Raw genomic sequence first — 18,402 nt, forward strand, 5'->3', positions numbered from 1 at the left:
ACCAGACACTGTGAAAGTGATGATTTCCTCAAACTCAGACTGTTATCTTTGCAGATCAAACCAATGGTGCACGATCCTGATTGTTGGTTTCTGCAGTGCTGACAAGTCTGTAGACACAGGGAGGTAAGAGTGGTGGAAATAAAACAACTGTATATGAATAAATTATAAGTTGTTAATGGAGGAAGTCCTGACCACGACCTCACTGCATGTCAGCAGTCCTGCAGCCAATAAACTCTTGGTTTATCTGGGCATAAAATACACTAGAAAAACAACGTCTGCGAAATCCTGACTTGAACTCAGACCCGTGACAACAGATTGATCTTAAATCCATACAGAGACGTTAGAGCTGAAATATAAACGGAGGATAAATGTGACACCAGAGCAGGAAGCTCCAGAGATAATATTAGGCTACAAGCCCTCTGAAAATAAAACTCTGATATCAACCACATCCCAAAATAACACCAGACTGAAGTCCTCGCTGAACGGAAAATATTTATAATGAAGAAAAGAAAAGCAGCAGTTAATCAAATAATGATAAAACTTCTGTCTGACATGAGAAGATATATTGAATAAGTTGTAATGTCCATGAAGAGTCGATGTGCTCAGCTATTAAATAATAAACCTGACTGAACTACATTCTTTTGAAGACCTCCAGTAACAAACCCTCACATGGATTCCTCCATATGCAGCATCATTCATTTCCTATTCATCTTTATTATTTAATCACTGACCCGTTAGTCACCTGAAACTCTTCATCACAGGTCATGTGTGTTGGTCTTAACAGCATCTCATTAAGATAAATAAGAAATGTTTTCCCATCATCTCACACATCCGACAGGCCGACACACAACTGACGTTTATGGAAGTCATGTGATCATCACAGGAATATCACTCACACATCATCATTCACTTTTATGCCACATCTGTCTAATATCTGAGAGCTGACACATGAACATGACACAGACTTTAGTTTTCATTATTGAGCAACATGTATAGATGAAGACAACTAGACACAGACATCCTCACAGCTTTCATTTACCAGGGAGCATTAGACTGAATTACATCACTCTGTCTGTTTGCTCTATTTCTACACCTTGTTCTTCTGATTTCTGCACTCTCATTTTCTGCTCCTCCTCCTCCTCCACTTCCTTCACCTCCTCCCCCTTCTTCCCCTCTTCCTCCTTCCCTCCATTATTAATCAGTTTGTAGCTGAGAGGAAGCGTCTCTAATGCCTTTTATTTGTTCATTTAGCATAATCCATGTTTTTGTGTTTATTTGTACCTCACATACACTAACATGCTTACACTACCACACACACACACCAACACACACACCAACACACACAAACACACACACTAACACAAACACTAACACACAGGAGGAAGGAGGGAGGAAAATGAGAGAAACAGGAGAAGAAGGAGGGAGGAAATGATGGCGAAGAGGAGAGGATGAAGGGTAGGTGAGATGTAGAGGAGAGGAAGAGGGTTAGATGAGATGAGCAAAGGGGAGGAAGAGGAGGGTAAGAAGGGAGGAAGAGAAGGGGCAGAGAGAGAAGATTTTCAGTGATGACAGATTCAGGTAGAAAATAAGTTTTGATGTTGAAATTACTCACAATGCAACTGGCTCACTGACAGCTGGGAGAAAGACATTCTGATTCATGAAGTCAAACTTTAATCAGATTAGAACAAACAAAATACCAGAAGTAACCATAGTAACAGTCCGAGGTACAGTATCTAGGTGCGAGTGTCAAGTAGAGAATTAAATCCTTGATCACATTTTGTAATAACCTCCTGGTAGTGTTTGTTGAAGGGCAAGACCTAACAGTTGTCTATCGCTGTGAGGACCAGTGAGAGAGGATTAGAGGGAACATTCTGGAGGACAGACCAGGTCAGAGTTTCAAGGTTGGAGTTCAGGAGGAGAGGAGGAGGAGAAGAAAAGGATTTTTTCTTACAGGGACCATGTACAAAATGCATTAATCACAGAGGAGAAGATACACCGTACCAGATTTAGCAAATTGGTAGGATAGAAGCATAGACAGAGGTAAGAGGTAGCGGTTAGAGTTTTATTTTATTGTGTTTCCAGGAAAGAGAGGATTCAGTGTGTGGGTGTATGAGTGTGCTTGAAGCAGGAAGATAAAACATGAATAAAGATGAACATCATCTGAAAGGTCACTGACTTCAGGATAAAAACTTCAATGGGGACGCTGCCTGAAAATACTGAAACCATCTCTGGTCTAAATCAGAAGACTCAGTCCTGAAATACGAATCCAACCAGGACCACACCTCTCCTGACATTCTACTGAAGCCATTGGGTCAAAGATCAGGTACAAACTGGTACAAACTGGGTAACAGATCAGGTACAAACTGGTCTGAATTGGGTCAAAGATCAGGTACAAACCAGTCTGAACTGGGTTAAAGATCAAGTACAAACCAGTACAAATCATGTCTCAGACCAGGTCTACAGACTAAAGATCTCATGGAGTCCAGAGTTGTGGCGAGTTAAACCAGCTGAAAGAGAACCGTAACAACCTGCTGCTGGGACCTGGTGTCATTTCATTATTAACATTAATATGATTTATTTCAGTCTGTGTAGAGTTAAAAGATGACCATTTTTTAGTTTGATCCAACATTGGAGTGTTTGCTTCTGGACGTCAGATTTTACAGAGTTTATACTGAATGATCACTAATGATCAGTAATAATCAGTAATAATCAGTAGATAGATAGATACTTTATTGATCCCGAGGGAAATTCAAGCATCCAGTAGCAGTAACATACATTGAACATACAATACAAAAACTATATAAAAAAAAAATAGAAAGTACCTAGAAATGGGAGATCAGTAATAATCAGTAGTGGGTTACAGGTAGAACATTTGTGTATGCGTGTTCTAACATATGATCCTATGTGATCAGTATCAGCTGTTAATTAACATGTTATATAATGAACTGAGGTGTGTTTAATGTCATGCTGAATGTCTAAACTTCTATTATTATACAAGTCTGACCTGTTATATAACACAGAGTGCAAAGGTTTGGACTCATTCCCCTGGGAGGAAAAAAACACTAATTTTACGTATACATACACTGCCTGGCCAAAAAAAGTCGACACCTGGATTTAAGTAAGCAAATAGGTAGGAGCCTCCTATTGAATAATTACTGCATGGTCGATTATCTTTCAGCTAGCAAAGAGTTATTTGACCGCAATTGATGCAAAGAGCTAGTCTGGCTTTCGCCAGCCTGATCTGACGGCGGATTCTTTTCCGCCGTCAGATCAGTCTGGAAACCCACACATTCATTTCTCCTGCAGCCGATCCACTTTTTCTGGAGCCAATCACAAACGGGCTTATCCGCCTGGCGCGCTATTGGTGGGTTCAAAACGATGACATCAGAGAAGCGACGGTAAAGTCGGCAAGCAGCTTGTTGTTTACATGAAACATGGCAGCCACCAGAGCACAGCTATCCGTCGACGCCGCTGTAGCTGCTGTTTTAAAAGATTTCAAAGGCAAGTTTTCTTTGAAAACGGAACAGAAACTTGCACTGGAAGAATTCATACAAAAGAAAGGCGTGTTTGCCGAGTTTCGCGTCGCTCTGCAAAGTACGTCACCCGGATCGATGGTCTGATTGGTGAATGACTATCCAATTGCGTACAGAGTCATTTGAACTATACCCGTTGTTCACGCCTCTTGTGCAGTAGAAATTACATGGCAGACTCCCCAGACTAAGTTCAATCTTTGAAAGCCAGACTAGCAAAGAGCAGCTTCCCATTTCTTAAACAACCATGCTGAAAGACACATCCTGTGGTCGTGGAAAAGATGTTAATCTGTTTGAGAAGGGTCAAATCATTGGCATGCATCAAGCAGAGAAAACATCTAAGGAGATTGTAGAAACTACTAAAACTGGGTTAAGAACTGTCCAACGCATTATTAAAAACTGGAAGGATAGTGGAGAAGCATCAGGGTAAGAGAGGCAGATGAAGTGATGCACCCATCATACATTACATACCCAATATATAGTGGCAGACTGTCTTTACATCAGGCAGAAACCCAGTTGCTGAAGCTAATGTGGTTTTGAGGAATCAAATCTAGCCTCAGTCATAATTACTTTTTAATTCTATTCAAACTTAAACTCTAGGACCGAACGAAAGACTCCAGTAAAAACAAGGGGATTTGGTGTCAGCATTATGGCGAACAATCAGTTGTGTGTTGCTGTGAAGGGTTCATAGGTTGAAGGGTTAATGGTTTGATGGGCTGATGGTTTGATAGGTTGATGAGTTGAAGGGTCGATGGGTTGAGGATTGAAGGGTTGATGGATTGAACAGTAGAAGGGTTGTTGGGTTGATGAGTTGAAAAGTTGATGGGTTGATTGTTTGATGGTTGAAGAGATGATGGGTTGAAGGGTTGATGGGTTGATGGTTGAAAGCCATCCGGCCACAGATACTGTTGACCAGAATTTTATGTTCCAGGGTTATCAGGTTTTTTTTGATAGAAAATGGAGGAGAAGCTTTGCAGCATTGGAGTGTTTGTGTTTGATTTGATTTGTAATTTGTCTCAGACCTCTGTTCTCCTGAAGTCGCTGCCTCTCTCTATTAAAACATTAAGCGGTGCTCCACGTGGTGAGATGGTCTATAATTCCATCCAGGCCACTTGCTGCTCTCACTCTCAGTCTCATATACATCCTGTTCGTAAGAGGAAACGGCTGCTTCCCGTCTAGTTCCTATAAATAATGTTGATGCTAAAGTGCTCTGCACCAACACCAACTCTCTGTGGCAGGACGCTTGAGACACCAGATCAAACAGGAGAGACCATCACTGAGAAATATGGTTGTTTCCCCAGAAAATAACCTGAACTGAATTGATCAGTTCATTGATCAGTTGACTGGAAGCAGCTTTTTCCTATATTGTTTTATGTGATTAAATCCTGAACCTGTATGTGTAACAACCTAAGACGGATCGACAATAATATTAAGAGAATTTATCGAGCAATGTTTGGACATTTTTTTTGTAAATATGTTTTTTTTTTTTTTTTTTTATTATTATCCCAGACATGAAAAATACAGAACATAAGCACATCACTTCAATTTACAAATTCAGCCCCAGAATGTATAAGTGCATTGTTCAGCAAGTAAATTCAAACAGTGAGTTCACCATTTCCCATCCCCACCCGCTCACCCATAGGTTTACAGGACATATAACACACTTGGAATTTAAGAAAACAAAAATAGAGGGGAAAGAGAAAAGCAGAATAAAAACAAAGTAAAAGAGAAAGAAATAATAATTATAATAAAAATAAATTAATACATAAAAATAAATAAATAAATAAATTTATGTACCCGGCTGGCCTTAGGCAGATGGGTTCCTCCATATGAGCTGGGTTCTGTTCAAGGTTTCTTCCTGTTAAAAGGGAGTTTTTCCTGCCACCGTCGCCTTCGGGCTACTCTGGGGGTTTCAGGCTGGGTTTTTGTAAAGCGTCTTGAGACGATTTGTATTGTTATTGATGCTATATAAATAAAATTGAATTGAATTGAAAGGGGGGGGGGGGTCTCTGCTGCGATCTTATGCGAGTTCTGCCCTATTCACCATCAAGGGGCTCCTGCAGGGAGTCATAAAAGTCAAGAAAGGGTCTCTTTGTTGGGCTTGTAAGGAGTCATCCACAGATTATTATTGTCAAATGTCAAGCAGTTTATTGTGTTGGTTTGTGAGATATAAACATGTAGTTGTTGTAGCGCCCCCTACAGCCCGAATTTCACAAAACTTTGCATGATTGTACGCAAACATATTATAATGACGGCTTCTAAGTTTCATAAGGATTGGGTGAATACTCAAAAAGTTATAGGCCTTAAAGTCATATGAAATGTTCCTGTGTCACCTGTAGCACCCCCTGTAGACGTAATGTCACACAACTTGATGGGCGTCTACACAGTATGTTACAGGTTGTTTATGCCAAATGTTATAAAGCTATTCCTAGCTATTGCAGTTTTTGAGATATTGAAATGTTGCCTTTGTAGCGCCCTCAAGAGACCAAGGGTCACAAAAGTTGGGATGCTTGTACAGAATCATATTATTATCAATGATATGAAGTTTGATTCAGTTTGGGTATATACTTCACAAAATATTAGCTTTGGACTTATACTGCGCCACGTTATAAAAATTAATTATCTATTAACTTTGTAATCAATAACTCTGCTAAAGTTATTTAGAGAACTTTTCATTATCTTTGTCCATAAATGAGACATGACAAGTTTGGGGAGAATTAGATGAACGGGCTAGGAGGAATTGATTTAGCTTTGAGGTGCAATTTTTGTCTGCCAATTTTTTCAGAATGGCGGACAAAAATGGCTGGAAATGGGCGTGGCCTAGTCCATTAGAACTAGGACTATATAAGGAATCAGAGGGAGAAAGAATTTTCTTTCTAGAGCACACGGTTCTCGAGATATGAGCCAAAATGTAAATTGACTTATTATAGCGCCACCTAGCTGCAGGCATGTGTATTAACAAATTGGCAAAGTGGAATGGCAGGACTTCTACCAAGTTACCAGGTTTGATGCGTTTCGCCCTTGCACTTTGTCCTGGGCAGACATTTGTAGGTACACAGAACATTAAAGCGAAGAAATATAAGAAGAAGAATAAAAATCGCAACAAAGTCAACATGGACTATCCGGTCTTTGTTTAGAAAGTCTGCCCAAATTAAAGTATTCATTATATCTGAAACTACACTATCCTCATTATACACACCACATTACATATTCAACTCCAGTTCATCTGTGGTCCTCCTGCTGCTCATTAAGATAAAATCTTTATAATAATTTCAGTCAGTTAAAGATTTCCCTTGAGAATGGATCTTTGTTCAGTCACAAGGTTTTTCATCCAACCACCTGAAGGAAGATGAATTATCTGAAGACACAAACAGCCTGCATGCTTTCCTGGCAGCAGCTCCAGCAGATTATGTTTCCCTTCACATATATTGCTTGTGGAGAAGCTGCGAGGAGTTTATGATTTCACTTCCAGCTTATTTGCACAGCCATAAAACTCAGGAGCAAAGCAATAAAAACAGTGCGATGAAAAACAGCGATAAGAAACTGAACAAACGGGAACAAATGAGCAGAGTGGACTGCAGACAATGAACGAGGGAGAAAAGGGGGAGAATAACACAGGAAAGAGAGGGGTTATAAAAACAAGAGGAGGATGGAAGTAGGAAGATGAGAAAAAAGGAGGAGGAGGATTGAGGTATGAAGAGGAGGATGGGGAGGAAGATGAGGATAAAGAGAAGAGGAGGATGGAGGAGGTTCTTTTTCATGTTTAGATCTGAACCCATTTCACAGGGAACCAGCTGATGATCTTCTACGTCACTACAGCATCAGACGTCCTGTACAGTTCAGGCCTTGAACCAACATCATTGTCCAGTCTGATCGTTTTCACCAAGAGTTCTCAAACCTGATTTAGAACCAATCTGAGCTCTTTCACCAAAAATAAGATTTGAAGCGTTGGTTTCTGTTGAGAAACAGGAACCGCTGAAGTTCTCTCTGCTTCATTTCAGCAGTAGAAATTCTGTATTCAATTTCAATATGAAATTAAATTAGTCTGAAAAGGATCACAAATGTGTGTTCCATGATCCACACGTGAAACATGAGATTCACAAATGCGTACAGAGCAATCTGAACATGTGATTTTATTGCAAATTCACAAGATCGTTCAACTTCACAAAGCTCGCCATCTTCGTTTTCTAAAGACTTCCCATGCTTTGAACCAGAGCATAGAACCTTGAGAACCTCCTGTGGGTTCAACTGAGTTATCCAAACATTTTCAATCCTGACTGACTCACTATGATCTGAAAACACTGCATCATCTCCTCTGCAGCTCATCAACACAAAACCACAATAAATGAACGTTTGGTCTTTTAAAGCTGATCATGTAAAGCAAAGGAAGAGAAGAGGAAACCAGAAGGGAGGAGAGAAACAGTAACTGAGAGCAGAAACCGAGGTGAGGAGGGGTGAGGAGGGGGAGATAAAAGCCTGGCTTGTGTTTTGCTGCCTGCAGAATCCATTTCCATGGCAGCCTCTCCCTGCTCATAACTAATGGAACTGAAGAGGAGGAACCATCCTGCATTTTATTTCATCGACTTTTCACAATCATCTCTCTTTGAGGAACATGAACCTTTTTTTCTGTCAAAAGGATCCAACGCTGAAACAGCAAAGAAGAACGCCTCACATGTTATGGTAGAAAAAAAGCTACCTGAACATGTTCCACTTGAACATTTCATTCAGTCACCAGCAGCTTTAGAGAAAGTTCCTTCCAACGTTACCGGTTGTTCTCTTTAAAAAATAGTGATAACCAGGAGAACAGACTAAAAGACAACATTTAAATCTAGTAACTGACATCTGAACTTTCTAATCAATGTTAAAAACACAAACTGGACCAGAACTGAAACATTCTCTTCATCAAATGGAACCAAACCACAGCAGAGAGAAAAAAACACACAAACATGAAAAGCCTTTGTTTCATTCAGTAAAATCACAACATGAGAATGACATGATGGAAGGTTCCTCTAAACAGATCAGAGCTGCAGGATGAAGACACCATCATCATCATCATCATCATCATCATCCTCTCACACACACACACACACACAGACCCTTCATCCTTGTGGCAGCAGTGAAGTGTGTGGGCGGCAGCAGAATGAAGATACACCACCGTCGTCAAGAAGCAACGAGTGGGAGGCAAACACACACACACTAAGACACACACACACTCATTAACACACACTAACACACACTCATTAACACACACACATTAACACAGAGAGAAACACACACATTAACACACTTCGTCTCCTTTCATGGTGGATGGTTGAACTCCAGACACAAACAGGATGTTTACAGCGTAAAGCTCACACTGTGGTTGCCATGGTGACGGCATTAACATCAATGCAGTCATCAAATCAAATCTGTTTGGTATCACACAAAGTTAAATTGCTATCAACTCACCCAAGTGTCGTCATGGTGACGATGGTGTACCAGAAAGAGGCCGGGATGGAGGTGAAGGTGGAGCCCTTGGTGCCCTTCTCAGCATAGAACATGACGGTGGCGAAGATGATGATGGCCATGGTGAGGGAGAAGAGCAGGAAGCCCAGCTCAGAGGCACAGCTCTTCAGGGTGTAGCCTAGAATTCTCAGACCCTGTGAGTGCCGCGAGAATTTGAAGATCCGGAAGACCCTGAAAACCCGTAGGGTGACGAAGGCACCGCTCACGTCCTCGTTCTCGGGCATAACCAGACCGATGTAGTAGGGCATGATGGCCACCACGTCGATCACCGACATCACCGAGCGCATGAACTTGCAGCGGCTGGGAGCAGCGAACAGACGCATCAGGTATTCGAAGGTGAAGATGAGCACACAGGCCGTGTCCATGCAGAAGAAGGCCAGCTGGTACTTCTCCCCACAGGGAAGCTCCTTGACCCGGCCCTTAGGGGGCCGGCAAGGCACCGTCTCCACCACATTGGCAATGACGGACACAGCGATAAAGAAGCCAGTGACATAGTAGAAGACCAGCGCCATGGTGGAAGTGTGGGGGTTCTCAAAGGCTCGCCACAGACGCTCTCGGGAGGTGCTATGTGGAGGGAGGGGGGCGTCCGACCCATCATTGGCCTCCGTGTCCTCAGCCAGGCGCTCCTGGTTTTCCTTCTTCCTGTCTCGGTATTCCTTCACAGAGACACAAAGCAAGCGTGGCTACAAATCATGGATCCAGAAAACAGAACTGAGATCAGTTGATTCTGTCTGTTGTACAGATGGAACACACACACACATATATATATGTTCACAAGGATGTCAGAAAGCTGCAGAACAGCAGACAAACATTTTTACACTAATAAAGAGTTCAACATTTTCCCTGTATACCCACTCTACCTCACAACCACCAGCAGTGGCCACTGGTAAAAAGTCGCTGTTGTTTGCGTACTTTTGATTTGTGGTCTGCTACGATAGCAGCCCTTGCAGCTTCAGTATACTTCTCGTATTTATCTTTGTGCAACGTGTTGTAGCGGCAACTTAAATTGAAATCGTTCATGGCAGATAACATCTCTAAGCAGAAGCACATAGGTTTGCTTTTAAATTCTGTGAACAGATAATCTTCTTCCCATTTCACCTGAAACACACACACGATTTTCTCGATCAAGTTTTCTCTTTCCTCCGTTCTTAGCCATGGCTCAACGTCTCTTCTTCACTGGTGGAGAAGACCCGGTGGAAGCGTGTACGAGGCGCTGTCTGCATTAGAGGCGATTCAGTGCCGCAGAGGACACATTTTTATAATTTTCAAAAATTAATCTAAGGGTTACTTCGAGTGAAGTCGCGGGCCGTGTGCAGCCCCTTGGCCGCCAGTTGCCCATCCCTGCTCTAGATGCTGGCTGTCATATATAGAAGGAAGTTAAATCCTGTTCCTTGTAGGAAGAAAGGGCTGAATAAGTGAAATGGGAAATGCAGGACGTAGAATCTGTTCCAGTTGAATCAACATTTGTGGTCAGGTCTGCAGAATCTGAGGAAAGCACGATTGTTCATTCATGAGTCACTCGGCGGCTTGCCTCTAAAATCAGGGATATGAAGATATGAAAGGCTCAGCAAACAAGGCTGAAACAAGGCTAACATAAAGGATAACGAGCTCTGGAGTAAACAAATGGCCTGTTTATGACTCATTAAAGAAATCTCTCACAGAAAGACCGGGTTCAGAGTCAGAAGAGGCAAATCAGACTGAGTTTGATAATGGGCTTGAGAGCAGCTCGTTATTAATCCCCCTCAGATCCATCATTGGTTTTACACTGAGACCTAATGAGTGCTGCAGCAGAATAACTGCATTAGACGCAACCATTAGGAAATGATCAAAGGTCAAAGGTCACAGCACCCACAGTACACTACAGGCATTATGAACCCTTCTAGGAAGACTGCAGTATTAAAACAACATAGAGCTGGAAGCTGCTCATCCTTGTTTGGACTGAAACCAAAGACTGGATGGAGTCACTGAAACTGTCAGGTTTCTTTGTACAAACTTTAAAAATGTAATTAGAGACAGTTCTCTTTAAAGAGATGAATACCATCTATGACTGAGCCTGTACCCATTTGAATTGATTATTATTTTTTTCCCGTATTAATCTCATATGGGGAAATTATTTCTCTGTATTTGAAGCAAAGCTGCTTCTCTAACCACTTCTCTACAGCTCCTTCCGCCAGTGGCTTATCAATATCCATTTTGTGAGAAATGTGGATAGGGTTGATGTAACCTGTGTTTCATTCAAATATCATATCAATTTTAGATGAATTTTGAGAAGCAAAATTAAGTTGGTGGTACCTCCATGCAGCAGTCTCCAATGATCTCTGGCACGATGCCGTAAAAGGCCAGTTCCTCGTCAAAGGCCTGGATGCACTCGTGTCGTGGGTAGTGCAGCTTCCCAGTGCGGTAAAAGTTCAGAATGTGCCGAAACATCTCGGGGTCCCTGTCAAAGAAATATTCCTGTGTGTCCTCGTTGTAGAAGAACTCCTTCTCTGAAGAGCCCAGCAATGTTTCGGGATACCGATCCAAAGTGTTCTTCCACGTCTGGAGGATTTAAAGAGCAGATCAAACTAAGAACAAACCACTGCCAGCTCTCCTTCTACAAAAGGAATCACATGGTCATAAGTATTCACAGCCTTTGTCATGAAGCTCAAACTGAGTTCAGCTGCATCCTGTTTCCACTGATCGTCCTTGAGATGTTTCTACAGCTTAATTGGAGTCCACCTGTGGTAGATTCAGTTGAGTGGACATGGTTTTTAAAGGCACACACCTGTCTATATAAGGTCCCACAGATGACAGAGCATGTCAGAGGACAAACCAAGCAGGAAGTCAAAAGAATTGTCTGTAGACCTCTGAGACAGGATTGTCTTGAGGCACAAATCTGGGGAAGGGTACAGAAAGATTTCTGCTGCTTTAAAGGTCCCAATGAGCACAGTGGCCTTCATCATCTGTAAACAGAAGAAGTTCAGAACCACCAGGACTCTTCCTAGAGCTGGCTGATTGGGGGAGAAGGGCCCTAGTCAGGGAGGTGACCAAGAACCTGATGGTCACTCTGTCAGAGCTCCAGCATTCCTCTGTGGAGAGAGGAGAACCATCTCTGCAGCAATCCACCAGTCAGGCCTGTATGGTAGAGTGGCCAGATGGAAACCACTCCTTAGTAAAAGTCACATGGCAGACCACCTGGAGTTTGTCAAAAGGCACCTGAAGGACTCTCAGACCATGAGAAACAAATTTCTCTGGTCTGATGAGACAAAGATTGAATTCTATGGCGTGAATACCAGGCGTCATGTTTGGAGAAAACAGGCATCACTCATCACCAGGCCTATACTATCCCTACAGTGAATCATGGTGGTGGCAGCATCATGCTGTGGGGCAGGAACTAGGACACTAGTCATGATAGAGGGACAGATGAATGCATCCTGGATGAAAACCTGCTCCAGAGCGCTCATGACCTCAGACTGGGGCAACGGTTCATCTTTCAGCAGGACAACCACCGTAAGCACACAGCCAAGGTTTTAAAGGTGTGGCTTCAGGACAACTCTGTGAATGTCCTTAAGTGGGCCAGACAGAGCCCAGACTTGAATCTGATTGAACATCTCTGGAGAGATCTGAAAATGGCTGTGGTGCACCAACGCTTCCCATCCAACCTGAAGGAGCTTGAGATGTGCTGCAAAGAGGAATAGGTGACAGGTGTGCCAAGCTTGTGGCATCATATTCAAAAAGAGGCAGTAATTGTTGCCAAAAGGTACATCAACAAATTATTGAGTAAAGGCTGTGAATACTTATGTACATGTGATTTCTTAGTTTTTTATTTTTAATAAATTTGCAAACACTTTTTCAAGTTGTTATTGTGGGGTGTTGTGTGTAGAATTTTCAGGGAAAAAAATTAATTTAATCCATTTTGGAATAAGGCTGTAACATAACAACGCTGTGAATACTTTCCAGATGAATTGTATTAATTATTGATCTCCTGTATGTCCTTACTTGATGAAAATATTTCCACTTTGTGATTCATATTGTTAACTTTTGTCTACGGATTAGGGTTAGAGTCTATGATCCTTACAGCGTGATCAGATCATGTGACATTTTCAAGGCCTCGTAACAAAAAAAGCACTGATGTCAACTTCAGTTGAAAGTGTAGATTTAAAACTCTCTCAGTTTTTGTTAAAACGGTAGATATGATGATAGCACAAAAACATTTATCCAGGTTTTTTCTATATTTTCAAAATTTCTTGGTCATTTTACAATGAAATCAGCTGATACTACTACGAGATAAATATACCAGATAAATATATCAGAGAGGTTTAAAGGTGCAGTAGGCAGGATTGCGAAGATCCAGGACTTAGCCAAAAAATTTGAACATTGACAACTTCTCAGTCCCTCCCCCCTTTCCGCTAAAGCCCAAAGCGATCTCCCAAGCCCCTCCCCCCACAAGGGAGAGCTGTGCACGATAGAGCGCGTGCATATTGGCCCTGGAAATATACTTTTTATAATACCCTTCGTTATTGCTAAATAATTTTAGGTCAAAATATTTAGCAATAGTCAACTTTAGGACAAAACCAAGGTTAGGATGTTTCTGAAAGTAGCCTACATCGGTGATGTTTGCTATCAGTAACAGTTAGAAGCATTCATTGTGGCGTTTTATTCCACAGTTTAGATTTATCAATTTGCTATGTGGTAGATATATGACCGCTACCTGTTGATGTGGTTAGACGTTTGAGAGTGAAGCTGAGGCACAGGCCTCACACGAAGATTACGTCCCGGCTCCTTCTACACGCCCACGGACAAGTGGTGCAAGGTGGTGGAGGGAGGGGAGGGCGTGTCCATGAGCAGTGATTGACACTCTGTTAGATACACCCCTGGACTTGATTGGTGCATCTGAATGTGGAGCGGTGGATATCTTGCAAATCGCGCTACAGGCTCTAGGAGGGGCCAGAGGAGCCGAATTTTTTTTTAAATGACCTGCTTCATGCAATTATACTTGAACATAGGGTCAGTTTCAGCAAATATGACAGAAAGTTAGTTTTATAAAAGTTGCCTACTGCACCTTTAATGTGGAAGTCAAACGCCAAAGTTGCCGAACTGGAAGTCAACCGCAGGAGTTAGCAGTGGGAGGACAGAGTGTAATGTTATATATTTAGGAAGGTTTGTGTGTACAGAGATGGTGAATGTTTAGCCTTTTGTTTCCCCTTGATCTGAGCATAAATGAGGAAACTCCCAAACTCAAAGAGATGAATACGCTGATTTTCCCTTGTGTTTATTTTGGGTTATATTTTATGTTTTATAGGTTTATTTCTTCATGTTACCTTATGTAATATTACGTCTGATGTTTTCTTTTGTAAACTGAGTATTCAGTTCAGTTCAGCCAGAGAATTAGACTTTTAGTGCCCACATTTTCTTCACTATCCATCATGTGCATATGAACAATAACCTGAACAAGCTCTAATTTTTGTTACATATTATTGTCAAGCACATAAACAGTGATGAGGAAAATGGACTATTTGGGATTATGGGAATACAAAGCACTGGTGTAGCTCTCTGTATAATTCTGCACATTAGTGTGTTTTAGAGTTGAAGATGACGAAAAAAATAAAAAAAAACACCTCTGGATTCTGAACATTATCAAGAAGCCATGTTCCTTAGGTACCAGGTTAGAGAAAGAGAATCAGCCCTTGTATGAAAGTCAAGTTCTGCCGCTGCATGACAAGGACCTATTCTGCCACCTTAAGAGAAGCTGCCTGATGGCTGAAAGCCAACAACATCTATTTTTGTTGAGGAGCCATTTTATAATTATTTCTGCCCAAATGCACATCAATGCGTTGATTAGAGCAACAACAGCGGAGGAACGTGGAGTGAGCATCTCAGCGAGCTCTGACATTTCCCCCTCGAAAATGTCGAGTGACTATACTGAATTTATAAGAACAACGTCTAACAAATATATTTCACATTTCAGAGAGTTCAGTGTGGACTGTTAACAAACCTTCAGAAAGAAGACACTTGGAAAAGGTTTAATCAGGATGATCCTTTCTTTATGTCATCGTCACCATCTCACTAAGGTTTTTTTACTTAACTGAATTTTCTAAAATGAGAATAAAGTTCGAACCAATAATGACAGCAATATATCTCTAATATCTTTACAGTTTACTTCTCTTATATCGCGTATATATATGAAATAAGGATGAGAATGTGGACACGAGACACCGGTGGTTGAACTGAAGTTGAATTGAATGGAATTAAACTACAGTATACAGTTGCCACCAGAAGAAACACACATGAAGCTTTTAGTCATTTTGTCAGGTGGAGGTGGAGGTGGGGGTGGTGGATGTGCGTGTGAAGCATCCCCATATTTATTACTTATTTCCTCTGCTAAAAGGAAACTCTCTGCACATGTTGACATTGTCTGTCAGATATTATAGAAAGTTGTTGAAATCAAACCAGAGCTGAAGAACAGAAACATTACTGTTAAATGAATTTAAACTGAAAGTCAAACTACGTTTCAGAAATTAATTTAATCTTCTTGTGTGGTAGTTTATGTGTGAATTAAAGTAGCCACACCTACTTAATGTTTGGAGCATGCTCAGTAAGAAGCAGCACCCACCTGAAACCTGACGCCACTGACGTTGACATACAGGATCTCGTCTGATTTGGACGAATTGTCCACTGGAGGTTTGGGCATCGTCTTCTTTGCCAGCGGCAGCCAGCCCACGGCCGCCGCCCGCGCAAACGGCAGCCACGTTGCCACGCCTGCCGCCATCTTGGATCAGATAGTCGGGACCTGTCCCCGGGAGTAGTCTGAGGAGAGCACCTGAGCTAAAACCTGGCTCACTGTTTTTCCTGCCCTGAGATCCTGAAGCTGTCGGGACAGCGAGAGATGAAGCGGTTGGACATGTTGAGGAGGGAGGATGGGGGAGGAGGGGCGAAGGGAGGGTTCAGAAGGAGTTTGGTGTCAAGCCATGAAACAAACGCTGTGACAAAGCAGGAAGGCTGATGCATGTGACAGAGACGAGGCCCGTCTTTTATTCTGACAAGTCGCAGCCTGGACGTCCTGTTGCCCTCCAGAATAAAGGCAGAAACGGCTCCTTTAAGGCACTGCTCGGGGTGAAACAGCTCCTTTAAGAAGCTGCTCGGGCTGAAACGGCTCCTTTAAGGTGCTGGTCGAGGTGAAATGACTCTTTTAAGAAGCTGCTCAGTGTGAAGCAGCTCCTTTAAGAAGTTGCTCAGTGTGAAATGCCTCCTTTAGACTCCAGAAAGTCTCTGGATGAGTTGTTTCTATTAAAACCCTGATGTGACGTTCTCCTAAACTCTCTGGACAGACTAACAGTCCTTCCTGAAGCCTCTGCAGTCTGAGCAGAAAATAAAGTTGTTCTTTGATAATAAAGTTGTTCTGGTTTATTGCTGCAGGGATTTACAATGCCAAGCAGAGATATGAGAATGCAGAGAGGAAAGCGTTAAAACTTTGGTGTCTGTCTGACTCTAGTTCTCTCGTCCGGTCTCTCTTTCTGTGAAGACAGATTTGTTGCAGCTCTGCAGCCTTTCAGATTCTTATTAAATTGTGATGATGGTCCCTGAAGTTGCAAGATAGACAGAATCATCTGAGCAGCCTCCCTCCCTCTAAGTGTTTCTCTGCAGCCTCTATCCGTCTCTCTCTCTCCCTTATTGAAGGACTTCAGTGGAGAGACGGCGAGGAGGAGGCGTCCGTCCGTCTTTACTCCATGTCCATGTATGGCCGTCCTGTCAGAAAACACACAAACACCAAGAGACAGAGTGAGAGACAAACCAGGAGAAAGAGAGATGGAGCTGTCACAGGAAAGGGGGGAAGAAGAAAAGAAAGGGTTGTTGAAGGAGTGATGAAAAACAGGAGTTAAAAATAAGAGACAGAGATTTGGATGAGAGTAAAAAGAAGGAAAATAAAGAAGAAGGGACAATCGGGGGATGAGGAAGGAGGAACAGAGAGCTTTAGAAACAGAAGGATGGGCGAATAGACTAAAAAAAGTAAAGAAGAAGAGCTGTTGAGGATGAAAATAAAAAGGTGAGGTTAGAGGAGGAGAAGAGGATCAACTGGGAGAAAACCTGAAAAAGATAGAAATGGGAGAAAAAAAGAAAAAGGAACAGAAAAAGATGGAGGTCCGATTTTGTTCGCTATTTTCTTTAAACATCTCTCTGACCTCTAGTCTGTTTTTCCTTAATTTCAGACACAAATATATTTTCATATATAATCCTTAGGTCTTCAGCTCAGAAACATGTTGGAATGTTATTTGATATTAATTTGATAAATCTTTGCTGATTTAAATCATTAAACAAGAAATCCTGTAGTTTTATTTTGAAAGGTCACTATCCATCAAACTAAGAGGAGGAAACACTGATTTACTTGATTTTATTCACATCATGTTGGACCCTGGTCTTTCTTCATGTCCCATATAAACTGCTGCAGATGTTTCCCAGAATTCAACAGGACACCTGATGCACGCATGCATTGATACATTTTCTGATGTATTCAGACAGACAGACAGACAGACAGATTTATTGTGATGTGTTGAAGATGAAGAAATATCTGCAGGTTATTAAAGATGACAAGGACAAACAGACTTTAGTTCTCCCTTTGCGTTCTTCATTCAATAAGCAGCAACAATAAAGCTGCTCTCCGTCACATGAAAACTTATTGTTGCTGGTTTATTGCATAGAGTCCACAGTGGGAGCAATAAAACTTTCCTTCCTCAGGTTTGGTTTGAATCAAGAAATACAACCTCTTCAGCTCCAGCAGGTCCAGATAGGTTCATAAAGTTTCCATAGTTTGTGAATGAGGGAGCAGGACAACATTCAGATTAACCACTGAGTCTGACTCTCCGTGGACTCAAAAACAGCCCTCCCTCCTTGTCGTGTTGAAGAGGCTTGTGTGCATCCATGATCCATGATCCAGCATTTAAGGCTTGTGTGCATCCATGATCCATGATCCAGCATTTAACACAATCATTCCCCAGCAACTCATACCAAAACTGAGCCACCTTGGATTAAAAACCTCCGTCTGCAACTGGGTGCTGGACTTTCTCACAGGGAGGCCACAAACCGTGCGGGTTGGCAGCAACACCTCAAAGACCATCACGCTGAGCACAGGAGCTCCACAAGGGTGTGTGCTCAGCCCGCTGCTCTTCACCCTGCTAACCCACGACTGTGTTCCAACCTACAGCACCAATCACATCATCAAGTTTGCGGATGACACAACTGTGGTGGGCCTCATCACCAACAACGATGAAGCCAACTACAGAAGAGAGGTGAGCCTACTGGTGCAGTGGTGTAAGGACAACAATCTCATCCTCAATGTGGAGAAAACAAAAGAGATTGTTGTCGACTTCAGGAGAGGTCACCCCCAGCATCC

At 42.1% G+C, this 18,402-nt stretch overlaps 1 protein-coding gene across 1 annotated transcript in view; it reads right to left on the reverse strand.

Annotated features, from left to right (window-relative positions):
- Positions 1 to 15,783, reverse strand: part of kcnd1 (potassium voltage-gated channel, Shal-related subfamily, member 1) — a gene marked incomplete at its 5' end in the record, with an annotated part of 42,539 nt that extends 26,756 nt beyond the window's left edge. Inside the window, 3 exons of the mRNA XM_084575201.1 lie at positions 8,979 to 9,691; positions 11,328 to 11,573; positions 15,628 to 15,783. Of these exons, the coding sequence (XP_084431327.1) occupies positions 8,979 to 9,691; positions 11,328 to 11,573; positions 15,628 to 15,783 (1,115 nt within the window). The remainder of the gene's footprint in view (positions 1 to 8,978; positions 9,692 to 11,327; positions 11,574 to 15,627) is intronic.
- Positions 15,784 to 18,402: the final 2,619 nt, after the last annotated feature.

Source organism: Chelon labrosus (genome assembly GCF_963514085.1).
Source record: "Chelon labrosus genome assembly, contig: SCAFFOLD_67, whole genome shotgun sequence".
In the NCBI taxonomy this organism is placed as follows: domain Eukaryota; kingdom Metazoa; phylum Chordata; class Actinopteri; order Mugiliformes; family Mugilidae; genus Chelon; species Chelon labrosus.